Source organism: Nematostella vectensis, chromosome 12 (assembly GCF_932526225.1).
Source record: "Nematostella vectensis chromosome 12, jaNemVect1.1, whole genome shotgun sequence".
Taxonomy (NCBI): Eukaryota; Metazoa; Cnidaria; class Anthozoa; order Actiniaria; family Edwardsiidae; genus Nematostella; species Nematostella vectensis.
Genome location: NC_064045.1, coordinates 4430225 through 4445336, shown reverse-complemented (window position 1 = coordinate 4445336; position 15112 = coordinate 4430225). Strand labels below are relative to the sequence as shown.

Genomic DNA, 15112 nt, shown 5'->3' with positions numbered 1-15112 from the left:
AGGTTGACAGATATAATGTTATATCTATTTCTTAGTGTTCCTGGATTAACAAAGGAATTAGGATCTTTCACATCAATAATCAATGTAGGAAAGGTTATCTAGAACTCGTAGTTGTGGCATGTCTCCTTAGAATGTGTTACAACCTATGTCACCTCAGTATCAGAAGTGGCGGTTTACTATACATTCATTTATCAGAAGGCAATTCCATCAAGGTTTTCTTCTTTTATTTTTTTATAATGGAAATGTAGCTTAAAGTATATTATTAAGCTTTCATGGTTTATATTAATAGCTATACACAACTTTACATCTACAAAAATAACTTCAGGGAATTTACAAAAATATGGCAATGTACATGTACCAAAACAAGGATAGCTTGTGGTTTATAAGATACAGGCTTTCCATCCAAGTTATATGCAGGAAAGTTCAGGGAATATATGAGTGAAAAGTGGCTTAATTAGTGTTTTAAATTTGCAACAATTTCTTTTGGCAATTTGATTACAAATTATCCCCAAAATTATGTAACATTGATATAAATATTAATAGACAGAGATGTGAAGATTTTAAGTTAATAATTAATCTTTACTCATGGCACAGTAAGTCAATCAGTAGAGGGGCGATCTTTTGGGAGACCAAATGTGTGTCACCATGTTTTTATATCATTATAATATAATGATACAAGCTAAAATGTGCGAGAAACATATATTTATGGTCATAGCACAACCATTCTTGCTATACAACCATCAGCATTTTGACACAGTTCCAGAATGTCACACAACTATGCAAGCAAGCCATGCATGGCAATCCCAGTGATCTGCAAAGCTGCTACCTAAATGTTTTTATGTTGGTTCCTGGACAATGACTGGATGTGCTGGCAATATCCTGTGGCAACCACCAATGTCTCAATGTGCTCTTCAATACCTATACCAAATCCAATTTTTCATGGCATGCCAACTAGGACAACAGTAACCATGTCTTTTTGATGCACCATTGTCTTTTTTCTCAACCAATAATGTCATATGTATTCATTGTTGTGTGCCATGTCAAATAATTTTGAGTAACACACCATGGAACATGTATTTCACCGCATATGCAGTACCAATGAAATCCTTTCTCTGTGATGATACCAGAATCATCACCTGAATAAACAAATTTCACGTCGAATGACCAGCATGTCAAACTTTATTCCACTTGTGTTTTCTTCTGCTATGACTGCTGAGGGAACAGTACTGCAGTCAAGAATCAGGATCAGGCCCACTCAACTTCAGATGAAATCTATAGGGAAACCAAAGGGTACATTAAAGATCATTGACCAGCCACTCCTTTGTCATAGTTTACATTCGAGAATACAACAGCTTATTTAAAGAACACTTTAAAACAACTGTCAAGAATAAAATTCGCTACTCTATAAATATAATATTTAGCATGTATATCTATAAATATAATATTTTTTAGAATGTACATCACACATAAAGCAAAAGGAGATGCTTGGAAAACTGAACAGTTTGTATGTTTACTGTAGAGTAAACCAACTAGATTCTCTATACGTAATGTTAATCACGGGGTCATGTAGAAAGTATCAGCAGATTTCACCACATTGGATTGATGCACCACAGACAAAACAATCTTCTTTGATACTAGATTCAATCCAAATTTACATAAAATGTATGTATCTATACATCAGTTTTAAAAAGGATGCACTTGAGAATCCATGTTCTGTAACCCACAGTGTCAACGGCAACATACTTACCTCGTCTGTAAGTTCGTAATCTTGGTTGACTCGTGTCAGTTCTCAGTGGCTGCGGACATTACAAAACACAACTTAGTGATCATACTGGTCCAGCTACAGGTGGATTAATTAGTAGTGCTGCAAGAAACACCTATACATCTTTGGTGGTGAAAGGCATTAAAATGTAGGCCAAAGACTGAGCACATTCCATAAGCATTATGTTGAAGACACTAACATCATCAGAAATAGTTGTCATAAAGGATTACTTAGACTGTGTATGAAACCATCCATTAGTTGAGTATGGCTGGTCCAGTGAAATCATTTGGGACAGATATCAGAACCTTGACAAGGACATCGAGAGGCTATTGAACTAATACAAGTATACTGCAACTGGCACGGGTTAACTGGTTACACAAAATGGCGCCATGAAGTGAATCCACTATGGGCTTGGCCGATAAGCTGTATTGGTTGCTAGAACCAAAGAGAAATAGGAGGCAATCTTTGGCAACACATGAAGTAAAGAGAGATGGACTATGATGCAGTGATCCATGTAAAGTGATGCAATCAGCAACAAAAGGCGGTGAAGTCAGTGTTGTTAGATGAAGACATTGCCAGTGTAGCTTGATGATGCAACTCGGGACAAAATATGATGACGTAATCGGACAATGAAGTGTCCACAGATATTGTGTGTGGACTGATTAGTCATCTCTGATTAGTTTGTGCAACATTATGATACAATCATAAACCTAACTTTATGATGTAATCAGTGACAAAATAACTGCCACTCCTCAGCTGACCAACAGCGAACATATGCAATCAAAATGATATGGTGACAACACAACTGGTCTCAACAGCAGAACTTGAAGTGTTAGGCGATGTGCGTGATGTTAAACAATGTCACGCAATCCATCTGATACAAGCACATCACAGCCTGACTGACACCTTTTTATATTCAAGTACTTGTTGCAATTATGGTGCAAGATTGCTGCCCAAATGGTAATAACTTGTGCAATATAACTCCTATCACGTGCACAAGACTCCAAGTGCTGATATAGCGATGTTCAAACTCACTGTTCAAATCGACCGGTCGGACTAAGGCGGTTACGTACGTGTGGTCTGGAACATGGCAACACGAGCCGCTACTGACTTCACTTCAGTCTGGGAAAAGAATGTGATCGGGGCGTGCGTAAGTATGTGTGTGCTCTACGCAATCCATTTGTGATACAACTTATGCGAGATACAAGCCATGTGGGACCCAGCCTCAGCACAGCGAAGAAAGCTTCATAAACTGCTACACCAGCATATGGCATTTTTGTATAGCGAGTGATCATTCTAACAACCTGTTGCGAACCCCAATAATTCGAAAAAATATACAACGATCGAGTTTGAAAGTGGAAAATATATATTTGGCAACCAAGCCAAACAAGTTCGCTTTCTAGTTGTAGTAATGCCATAAAATAGGTCATGATGCAAAGATTGCAAACGTGGCAGTCTACTTAACTTAAATGGACAACAAAGAAATAGACACTCACAACATACTGTCTCCAACGCAACTAAGGGAGCAAATTTCAGGAAGTCCTATACCCTCCTTTATATACACGACAGAAAACTGAGAACATTCTTAATTTAAACAAAAAAATTGAATGCCTAATTGATGATTACGAACAATCGAGAAATACGCGGCTGCGAAAAATTGTACTTTTTGTGGACAGAGTTTTTGCGCAGCGTAATTTTCTCATTTTTTTGCCAAGTCTGGGTTGGAAGCAAATCTTGTTAACCAAAAATTGCACTTTGTCGGGTCGGCTTACCTTGGATGACTGACGTGTAAGAGACTTGGTTTTATCCGCTGACCATCTATCCCTTAATCCTTTGCCAGTTGAACCCGCGGTCGTGGAAGCGTCCATACTGGCGGCACGATAGGTACGTCGGGAGCTATCGGGTTCCGTCGGTTTCGAGTCGTTTGAAGTCGTTTTCCTCAAAGGAGGCTTCGTGTGGTCGAGCCGTCGGCTGAGTACGGAGTCAGAATCCGACTGTCTGCGACGAGTTTCCGAGGTAGAGGATAATGGGCCGACTGAAAATTAACCAACGTATAAAGCATATAGGTAATGAAGAGTTTATTAATAGTAACTTTTAAGTCAACGAGTGTAATTTGTCCAACTCCCTACATTTCAGTTCAATAAAGGGGAGTCTGAAAATCTGGTCTACGCAAATCCCGCTCCACTTCTCGGTCGTGGTAACTAAAAATCTATTGCCGGTACCCTAAGCCCCGGTTTATGTCCCCAAAATAAGGCCACCGCATTTCCCGTTTTACCCCTTCAGAACGTAATAATAAAGACATCCTGAGGGGTAATGTTGACAGGCGTAGCTCTGTGTAGTGTCTGTGCCTCTCACAACTATATTCTGGGTTCCGATAAGAGATGAGTCTGTTGGTCATCGCTTTTTTACCGAGGATTTTTTTCCGTACTCTCCGGTTTTCCTCACTCCACAAAAATCCACATTTTCGGTTTTCAGACATGAGTTATATTGGCTTCCGTCTTATTTATGCCTGCGGCTTGATCACGTTTTTTCAATTTCCTACTTATTCAGTATTTTAAGCGCAAGGAGGGTAACAGGAATTCCAAATTTATCTATTTACCTTTACTTCGCGGGTTTGCCTAAACCTATCAGTGTATGACTCACCTGCTTTCGTCGTATCCACAAGTGGAGTCTGTCTGTCTTTTGCTTCAAGCTCGGTCTTTAGCCGTCTATTCTCCGCCCTTAGATCACTGATCTGTTTGCGGAAATACTCGCTGGCGCCGGCGGAAGAGGAAGCAGACCCTCTCCGTCCCCCATCCAGCAGCCGCGCCTTGTACTCCCGCACGTCTTCCGTGTGCCGCTGAATCTCCTCATCCAGACGCTCCTTTAGGCTCTTCACCTGGGGGGAAAGGTTCACATGTAAAGGAATCCTGAGACAGAGGTGGATATACGGGATTCAGATGGGAGAAAGGTTCACATTGTCAAGGAATTCTGAGACAGCGTTTGATATACGGGATTGAAATGCGAGAAAGGTTCACGTCAAGGAATCCTGAGACAGAGGTGGAAAATACGGGATTTAGATGTAAGAAAGGTCCACATGTCAGTGAATACTGAGAGAGAGGTGGAAATACGGGATTGAGATGTGAGAAAGGTTCGCGTATCAAGGAATCCTGAGACAGAGGTGAATATAAGGGATTTAGATGCGAGAAAGGTTCACATGTCAAGGAATCCTGAGACAGAGGTGGAAAATACGGGATTCAGATGCGAGAAAGGTTCACATGTCAAGGAATCCTGAGACAGAATATATGGTATTCAGATAAAAGAAAGTCATTCATGAGATAACCGCTTATACCCAACTCCTCTTTGTGCCTCAACTTAAGCAGATAACCACATTACAATAATCACTCGTGAGATAACCACTTATATCCATCTCTTCTTTGTGTCTCAACTCTAACAGATAACTACATTACAATAATCACTCGCGAGATAACCGCTTTACCCACCTCTTCTTTGTGTCTCAACTCTAACAGATAACTACATTACAATAATCACTCGCGAGATAACCGCTTAACCCACCTCTTCTTTGTGTCTCAACTCTAACAGATAACTACATTACAATAATCATTCGCGAGATAACCGCTTTACCCACCTCTTCTTTGTGTCTCCTGCGTTTCACATCCAATAGTGACTCGAGCTCCTCAATCTTGAATTCGAGATCTCGAACTTTGCTCTCCTGTTGCTCGGAGCTGGCGTCCCTCGCTTGCTTAGGTTCCGGGTTGCGGGCTTCTGCCTCGAGAAGCTCTTTTCGATGCTCCTCTTTTAGGTTCTCTATGCTTTTAGCATGACCCTCTTTTACCTGAGAACAAGCATTAGAAATCAGATACCCGGCGTGCAGCGCGGTCGCAGCCACGAAAATACGATCCATCCTTATTGAAGAACCACCAGAATTGAATGGCATCAATGAATTGAATGGTATATCAATGCATGTCGCTTAAGAGAATCCTAGTTATATACCTGGCCTTGTCTAGTCGCCAAACAAGAATATAAAAAATGCTTAAAAAGGATGTCAATTAGTTTGATTGCTTTTTAGTGATGTGAGCAATTTTTCATTGCTCATAAAGGTACAAAAACCTTGCCCCTTTTAGGAAAACCCACCTATTTCCCACCGGACTTCTCACCTCTCCAACCCTCTTCCAACAGACTACGTCCCCCCTTACTCTCTCTCGTTTATACAAGTTTTATCTCCTTGATGCTGTCCTTGAGTTCCTTTACTTGAAGACGCATCTCACCTGTCCAACCCTCCTCCAATAGGCTAGCCCCCCCCCCCCCCACTTACTCTCTCTCTCTCTCTCGTTTATACAAGTTTTATCTCCTTGATGCTGTCCTTGAGTTCCTTTGCTTGAAGACACAAACTCCCCTTTCCCAGCCCATCCGCTAAGACTTCACCACACCTCTTCGAACTCTCTCGTGTGTTCTAGTTATATTTTCTCTATGCTGTCTTGGAATCCCTTCATTCGAAGTCGTAAATCCCCTATCTTCCCTTCCCCAGCCCATCCGCTAAGACTTCGCCACACCTCTTCTAACTCTCTCGTGTGTTCTAGTTTCATCTCCTCTATGCTGTCCTCAAGTCCCTTCACTTGAAGTCGTAAGTCCTCCACATCTAGCAGTTTCTCCTCGCCCAGCTTGTCCTTGTACACGCGCAGCTCGTTCTCGTGTTGAACCTGGAACAACGGATTACGATGCATGGAAAAAACCATAAGAAAAATGAGATTAAAAGTGATCGCGGATCATCTCTACACGTGGATACAGTTGACTACTGATGAGTCAAGCTCTCAGTAAATTGAACCCTCGCTAACTCCAACCTAAAACTAGCTTACTTTTTAAATTTTACTTTTACCCCGGTAATATCTATTTTTTTAGCATGACTTCTTTCTAATGTGATATCTGTTTCTCTTCAAATTATGTTCTACATATTTCTACCCTTACATCTGCATTTTACCGAAAAAAAAAACTCTCCGACAACTCGAACTCTCCGACAACTCGCACTCTCCGACAACTCGCACTCTCCGACAACTCGCACTCTCCGACAACTCGCACTCCCCGACAACTCGCACTCCCCGACAACTTGCACTCCCCGACAACTCGCACTCCCCGACAACTCGCACTCTCCGACAACTCGCACTCTCCGACAACTCGCACTCTCCGACAACTCGCACTCTCCTACAACTCGAACTCCAGATAACTCGAACTCCAGATAACTCGAACTCCAGATAACTCGAACTCCCAGATAACTCGAACTCCCAGATAACTCGAACTCCCAGATAACTCGAACTCCCTGATAACTCGAACTCCCTGATAACTCGAACTCCCAGATAACTCGAACTCCCTGATAACTCGAACTCCCTGATAACTCGAACTCCCTGATAACTCGAACTCCCTGATAACTCGAACTCCCTGATAACTCGAACTCCCTGATAACTCGAACTCCCTGATAACTCGAACTCCAGATAACTCGAGCTCCAGATAACTCGAACACCAGATAACTCGAACACCAGATAACTCGAACACCAGATAACTCGAACTCTTGATAACTCGAACTCCACGATAACTCGATCTCTTGATAACTCGAACTCCACGATAACTTGAACTGCCTGATAACTCGAACTCCCCGATAACCGAACTCCCGAAAACTCGAACTCCCTGATAACCCGAATTCCTGATAACTCGAACTCCACGATAACTCGAACTCCTGATGGCTCAAGCTCCCGATAACTCGAACTCCCAACTAACTTGAACTTCCATAACTCAAACTGAAATAAATTTCCTTGCGCGCTTGATGTTCGCTCACCTCCATGTCCTCCATCCTGAGTTTGAGCTCGTCCATCTCTAGCTTCAGGTCCTCGTAATCCGACGACAGGTCTGGCGAGTCGCCCTCCTGGTTCTTGGACTCTTTCTCGCGCTCAAACGCGTCCTGAACGGGACAAAACACACGGCACTAGGTTAAAACTCGCTCAGTACTCGCTCATGATCGAGTCCCTGTTGACTCTTTCTCGCGCTCGAACGCGTCCTGAACGAGACAAAACACACGGCACTAGGTTAAACTCGCTCAGTACTCGCTCATGATCGAGTCCCTGCTTACTATTTCTCTCGCTAGAACGCATTGGGTTAAATATCTCATGGCTAATAACCCGCTCCCTGTTGACTCTCTCGATTCTTTATCGTCCTTAAACGTATCTTGATCGAGAAAAAAACAGTCAGTGCGTTTTCTTTACCGTTCAAGTTTTTTTTTTGTCAAGAGACGAGTCAATTCAGTGAATACTCGCTTGCAAGGAAACAATATTCTATAAATAAAGCATAGCCCACTAGCAAGTTTACTCGCTGATACCTTGTTGATCTCGCGCAGACATGACGGAACAACACTGAAGACGCGCACTTCGAAGAGATGGAGAAAGAAGATACAATTTCTTACAATGACAATCAGTTCCTTGTATTCTGGACTGATTTTTCCCTTTTCAAAACACAAATAACGTGAGGCCAAAATGCATATACCAAGATTTTGGCTTTTTAAGAAAATTTTTCTTTGATGATCCTTGCGCTATGTTTGAGCTCAGGGACGAAAAGCTCAAATTTCAATGACATTACAAAAAGTCGCCTTCAATATGTTTGATATTACTCACTAAGTACTTTGGGGAATTTTCCGCATTATTTGATGTTAAATTTGCTTATTGAAAACGTCAAGTCACGCTTTCCCGTCATGTCTCTCGCCATGCATTCGATCCCATGCCAATCATGTCTTCGATATCTTCTCTCTCCTCTCCCCCCTGCCCTGCGTCCGTTTTTTTTGCGCTCGCCCCCAGGGACCACGCGACCTAAATTACGAGATGGCGAGGGCCGGATCACCGAAGGGAGAAGGTTTTCCGCGATTATAACACCGAGTACCGCCTGCCAGCAGGCTATCTATTGCTCTTCTCGTCAATAGCTCGCCCCATACCGTGTATACATAAATCTCGCGCATGTATTTTTATGTCTACTAATTCTACCTTGTTATGCGCGTGTTGTTTCAAGAGTGTCTGGCAGACACCATTTTGTGGCATCCTAGCAAAACTACCAAGTGTAAAATAACATCATTTCCATCGCCTAATTTTGGGAATATTTTCAATTGAATTTCATAAATAAGGCGTCAAACCTTGGTTTAATATTGTGACTTCGACGTTGCATGATTCGTACACAAACGTGTGAATGAGTAGGGCTAAACAAAAACTCTCCTCTCATCAACAACCCATTGCATACCTTGTACATGTTAATCTCGCGCATGTATTTTCTGTCAATGTCTTCTATTTCTTTCTGCATCCGGTAAATCTTGTTGCTCATTTCCTCGTTCCGCCGGAGTCCGAACATGGTGGCAGCTTCTTGTCTCTTGACAGACTTCTCTAGCTCATCTTTCTCTTCGGCAGACTGTTTACGGATTTTTGCGTTCTCCTCCTCAAGTTCTTTGACCCTTCGCAAGGCCGCCTTAAGAAAAAACGATGTTACAAAACACAGGCAAGTTTTCCTGTTTCTCAGGACATCATAGTACAATAAAGCAAGAAAACAAAGTTGGAATGGTATAACCTTCTGAGCAGTCATTTTTTTCTCATTTGAGAAAAAAAACTTATTCACATGAAAATGTGAGAGTACAATATCGCTGAAAACTTCTCTTCTTCTTTCCTCCCCTTCCATTAACCATATACAGTTTACACTCCCCTCTAAGTGAACCTGTCTCTGACAATGTCTATGTCTATGACTCTAAGTGACCCTGTCTCTGACAATGTCAATGACTCTTCCCTCCCCTCTAAGTGACCTCTGTCTGACCTCTGTCTGACTCCCCCTTCCCCTCTGAGTAAACATGTCTGCTTACTTCTAGGGATACGTTCGCACCATGTCCGCAATGTCCCCGATTATACCAGAGTAAACCTCTGACTCTCCCTTCCCCTCTAAATATGACCATGTCTAAGACTCTTCCCTCCCCTGTCCCTCTCTCGCTGTTGCAATGTCTACTAAGAACTTCTGATAACTTCATGCCAGCCTGTATGACATTTTCCTGACGATCCCCTCCCCCCTTATTAACCATGTTTAATCACCTCTAGTAATAATTTAATGTCAGCCTCTATGACATTCCCCTGAGGCTCCCCTCCCCTCTAATTAACCGTGTTTAACTACCTCTAATGATAACTTCATGCCAGCCTGAATGGCATTCTCCTGACTCTCGCCTCCCTTCTCAGTGACCTCCTCTGGGGAGGCGTTCCCGCTACGTGCGACTTGTATCGCCACCATCATGTCGAGCTTGAGTTGATTCATGTCCTCCTCGTGCTTGTTGTCCTTTTGCGCAAGCTCAGACTCGTACTTACTGCGCAGGCGCCTGACTTCATGCTCAAGGTCCCGGATGCGCTCGGCCTGCTGGGACTCGTCTTCAGGCTCCTGACCGGGACAAGTGACAAGAAGAGCTTCAGATCGCGCCAAAAAAAAAAAAACGTACAGCGGCAGCAATGCTGGCTGGTTTTGCCAGGAGGCTCCTTAAAGTGACAAGTAGTGTGTAAGATTGCGGAAGGAATATGGCAAAACCGACGATAACTACTAAAAAGAAAACTACTTCCATATTTCAACTCAAATTTAACTAGTTTCAATTAAACGGACTCGTTTCTATATTTCAAGCGGGTAAGTTTTACAGCAAGTTACTTGTGTATCGATCCAAACACATTTAACATTAATTTATACATCCCACAAAACGAATTTCCTCCGAGAGTTTTCGCTTGATTTAAAAAGGAGTGTCTGCTATACAAATCAAAACAAATTCGGCATTCGATTTGGCACACCAAAAGCTCGACGTTTGGATCTGTGTCGTGCTTTTGTCGTGCAGCCCGAAAAATGCCGCCGTGCTTAGGAGGGGTCTGGGTGGGGTCCCCACTTACCGAGGTGACAGTGACGGTGGGAGCACCTCCTAGCAGTCTGAGTTCCGCCTGGTGCTCCTCCTGTAGCCGGGCGATCTGCTCCTCATAATCCCGCCTGACTTGCTCTAGCTGTTCCTCGTCAGGCTCGAGGTCGTACTTCTGTGACTTGATGGCCTGAATCACCGTCATCATGTCAACGCGAATCTGATCAAGTTCCTTCTGCTGGGCATCCTGTGGATAACGGAATGGACCAATCACATCAAAGTTGACTTTCAGTAGCACTAGGGTAAACTAAGGCTTTTTATCTGCCGTTCCGGGTGCAAATGCATACATGATAGCCGCCAAGCCGCCCCCCTCTAGCCACTCACTCGCTGGATCCGGAGCTCTTTGTCGTACTTGGCATTCAGCTCGTCTAACTCTTCCTCAAGTTCCCGTACGCGTGCCTTTAGCTGGGCTGTGCCATCAGCGTCTTTACTGGGAGTACTGCAGTTACCAACAGACGCCTGGATCACTGAGGCCATGTCCTTAAACAGGCATAAAATGTCACTATCAACAGGCAAAATAGGTTGGCACATGCGCAGGCGAAAAAATTGTACAAAGGAAAAAAAAGGCTAAATCAAATTTGAAGTTTTAACTACACTGGAAAATGTTGGATCTAAAAAGTTTTTTTTAACCTCCATTTGGCTTTATAGGGTTCAAACACCAACAAACATCACGTGATAACAATTTAATGATCACGTGCGTGAACGTGTTACTCCTCCTTTCGGTTGGTCCAGTTTCTCTGCGTGGCGTATCTTGAGCTGTTGGATCACGTGATTACAACACAATTATCACGTGATAACAAACCAATAATCATGCTTGCAAGTGATACCTCATTTTTTAGTTGGTCCAGTTCCTCTGCGTGGCGTATCTTGAGCTGTTCAATCACGTGATAGCAACCAAATAATCACGTGATATCTAATAATCACGTGTGCGCACGAGGTACCCCACCTTTTTCAGTTGGTCTAGTTCCTCTGCGTGGCGTATCTTGAGCTGTTCGATCTCCTCCATGTACTTAGCGCTCATTTCGCCCATCTCGCATTGCAGCTGCTCCACTTCCGCCTGGTCTCCATGGCGACTGTCACTTGTTCTTTTCAGTTTCTCGATCTCCCGATGATGGGTCTGCTTTAGGACCTCCATCTGGGCTTCGTACCTAACGGGAGAGAATGGGGAGAGTCACATGATGTTCCCAGCTTAACAGAGTCATGCGTCGTCTTAGGTTAACCAAGGGAGAATGGGGACAAGTCATGTGATAATCTTAGGTAAACCAAGAGAGAATGGGGACAAGTCATGTGATAATCTTAGGTAAACCAAGGGAGAATGGGGACAAGTCATGTGATAATCTTAGGTAAACCAAGAGAGAATGGGGACAAGTCATGTGATAATCTTAGGTAAACCAAGGGAGAATGGGGACAAGTCATGTGATAATCTTAGGTAAACCAAGGGAGAATGGGGACAAATCATGTGATAATCTTAGGTAAACCAAGGGAGAATGGGGACAAGTCATGTGATAATCTTAGGTAAAGCAAGGGAGAATGGGGACAAGTCATGTGATAATCTTAGGTAAACCAAGGGAGAATGGGGACAAGTCATGTGATAATCTTAGGTAAACCAAGAGAGAATGGGGACAAGTCATGTGATAATCTTAGGTAAACCAAGAGAGAATGGGGACAAGTCATGTGATAATCTTAGGTAAACCAAGAGAGAATGAGGACAAGTCATGTGATAATCTTAGGTAAACCAAGAGAGAATGGGTACAAGTCATGTGATAATCTTAGGTAAACCAAGGGAGAATGGGGACAAGTCATGTGATAATCTTAGGTAAACCAAGGGAGAATGGGGACAAGTCATGTGATAATCTTAGGTAAACCAAGGGAGAATGGGGACAAGTCATGTGATAATCTTAGGTAAACCAAGAGAGAATGGGGACAAGTCATGTGATAATCTTAGGTAAACCAAGGGAGAATGGGGACAAGTCATGTGATAATCTTAGGTAAACCAAGAGAGAATGGGGACAAGTCATGTGATAATCTTAGGTAAACCAAGAGGGAATGGGGACAAGTCATGTGATAATCTTAGGTAAACCAAGGGGGATGTGATGGTCACGATTTAATGAAAGGCTATAATGGCAGGAAAACACATTCAATTTTCGTTATTGAGGGCACTAACGACAAAAACCGGTAATAACGAAGGCTTTGTCGGGAACCGAAAAATAAATAAATTAAAAATATTATTTCATCTGAAAATGTTTTCGCTTGTCGTTTAACATAATCTTTCGCAAATGTTAACTGTTATCCATATTAAACGAGTTTAATCTGGTGGAGCTGCTAAAAATCGATGTATACTAACATACATAAAAACTCGTGCGACAGATTACTGTTAATTTACTTAACAAAAATTTCAAATTGTTTCGATATGAGGTGAAGAATTCATTGCTCGCATTGTACGCACAGCTGCCGTCTAGTAAACTACACACGTCTACAGAGAATACACAGTTAAAACCACGCTTAAAACATCCCGAGAATTTTCGCAAAGCAGTCGGAACGAATAATTCGAAATCCGAACATAATTTACAAGTATGTAATCATCGCGTGACGGATGTACAGAGAGAATGCGTGACCGTCCCAAAGAGGCAAGTTTGTTTTATTTTTGTCACGATATGGGATATCGGAACTTGTTGAAAAGGGGCTTGAACTTTGGGCAAGTATTAAATACAGCGTCCTGTAACCTTGCAGGGGCAAAAAAGGGGAGATAACAAACGCTAGAAGAAACATGAGTAGGTTTTTATCACGAGCTCGATTTCTCTGCATGACAAATTGAAAACAAAAAAAACTCATGCGAGAAGAATGCTAGTTTGGCTACAATAGCGGCTTAAATCCCCAAATCCCTATGTTAGTTTAGAAGATGGGACTTCAATTATCGAGGAAATAGAATAGGAAGTGATTGATTTGCGCTATTGATCGTTCTATGGGCTTTACATTGTTGTGGTTATGGTTTTATACCGAAGGTCAAATCTGCTCTCGTTGAATGCTGTTACTGTTCTGTTAAAATCTTTCAGCAGATTAACTCCAATTGTCAGCAAACGCGGCCCGAAATTCGCCGATTTAAGGGATATCTGAGAGGTTCGGAAGAGAAGGGTGAAGTCTACGGTGTAGTAGATGACAGGATGGCTCGCTAGTTTGAGTGCTACAACGACTCACCTCTGAGCTCAGGAGTTCGCAGTGAACAGAGCTTTTCTCCTCAAGTTCAAATCTACGGCATCCAGCGAACATATTTACGGCTTGAAACCGTTACCATTATGAGATTTCTCCAAGATCTTCAAACACGTAACGCTCGGTGCGGAAACGAACCCGATTTCTCAGCACTAGACAGCCCCTGTTTGATCTAAGGGCCTTTCAAATCGATCTATTATTCACTCGGAATACATTATCGATGGCAGTGAACCTTGAAAATGTACGAAAGATGCGTGGGTTTGAGAAAACATTGGAGTGGCAGTATGACGGTGCTATCGGGCGAGAGTTTAGTTTGTCCAGAACTCATGCCGGGCGAGAGGTATCGATTTTCAGCTGAAGGGATAACACAGGGTGCATATTTAGGATTGTTTCGGTACATCCTGGCGATAACACCAGGAATCAATGTCAAACTGCGAGAAAAGCAAGACCGAAACTACACAAAGATAAACTACAACCCCAAAACAAGAACGGAACGAGATGACGGACACTTTGCAGACCTCGGCAAAAGACGCGCGAACAGAAATACGCGCGAGATTCGCGACTGCGACTAAGTGTTGTATTGACAATGTTTATATTTGGTTTTGACACCTGAAGGATAAGAATTAGCTCTTGCACAGAAGAGCGTTAGGAGTGTAGAGAGAGCACTGAATCGAGAAGCTATTTAATACGAATTAGTTCCATTATACAGCATATCTATGTCATCTGGAGTAGACGCGAGAACAAAAATATCGAGAAAGCAGTTTTATATTAAATTTTATATTGACAATATTTGAATTAGCCTTTAGCAACTGGATTAGAATTAGCTATTGTACAAAAGCGCGAAGCAAAAATGGAGTTTATTCGAGAGGCTACTTAAAAGGAATTAGGCTCATTATATAAACGTATCTATGTCATCAGAAGTTTTAATACGTGAGATGAGAACCGCTGCGACAGACACCCAAAAAGCAAGAGTCTCCATTACCTGTGTTTCCTTAATATAAAAAAGAGGATAAGGTAACGAAAATGTCTTATTCCGTATAAAACAACGAGTTGGGATGCACTAAATTTAAGATCTATGTATTTTTTTGTATTTACCACATGAATGGGGCACGAAAATCTTACATTGAGCATAGGTCCGGCTGATAAGTATTGTTCGGTGGACAAAAGCCACCTCCTAGGAACCATTGAATAAC

The 15112-nt window shown here is 42.4% G+C and overlaps 1 protein-coding gene across 6 annotated transcripts in view; it reads right to left on the bottom strand.

Annotated features, from left to right (window-relative positions):
* Positions 1-207: 207 nt before the first annotated feature.
* Positions 208-15112, bottom strand: part of LOC116616614 (COP1-interactive protein 1) — a 33287-nt gene continuing 18382 nt past the window's right edge. For 4 of the 6 annotated variants that reach the window (XM_032378598.2, XM_032378601.2, XM_032378600.2 and 1 more), the window contains 13 exons: positions 11659-11860; positions 11037-11192; positions 10690-10899; positions 9941-10198; positions 9032-9253; positions 7590-7712; positions 6316-6462; positions 5391-5597; positions 4406-4640; positions 3535-3797; positions 2836-2884; positions 1748-1796; positions 208-1272 (listed from right to left, as the gene is read on the bottom strand). In XM_032378598.2, coding sequence (XP_032234489.2) covers positions 1783-1796; positions 2836-2884; positions 3535-3797; positions 4406-4640; positions 5391-5597; positions 6316-6462; positions 7590-7712; positions 9032-9253; positions 9941-10198; positions 10690-10899; positions 11037-11192; positions 11659-11860 — 2086 coding nt within the window. In that variant the 3' untranslated portion in view covers positions 208-1272; positions 1748-1782. Of the gene's footprint in view, positions 1273-1747; positions 1797-2797; positions 2885-3534; positions 3798-4405; positions 4641-5390; positions 5598-6315; positions 6463-7589; positions 7713-9031; positions 9254-9940; positions 10199-10689; positions 10900-11036; positions 11193-11658; positions 11861-15112 lie in introns of all 6 variants that reach the window. The other 2 variants (XR_004295392.2, XM_032378599.2) reach the window with 2 other exon arrangements.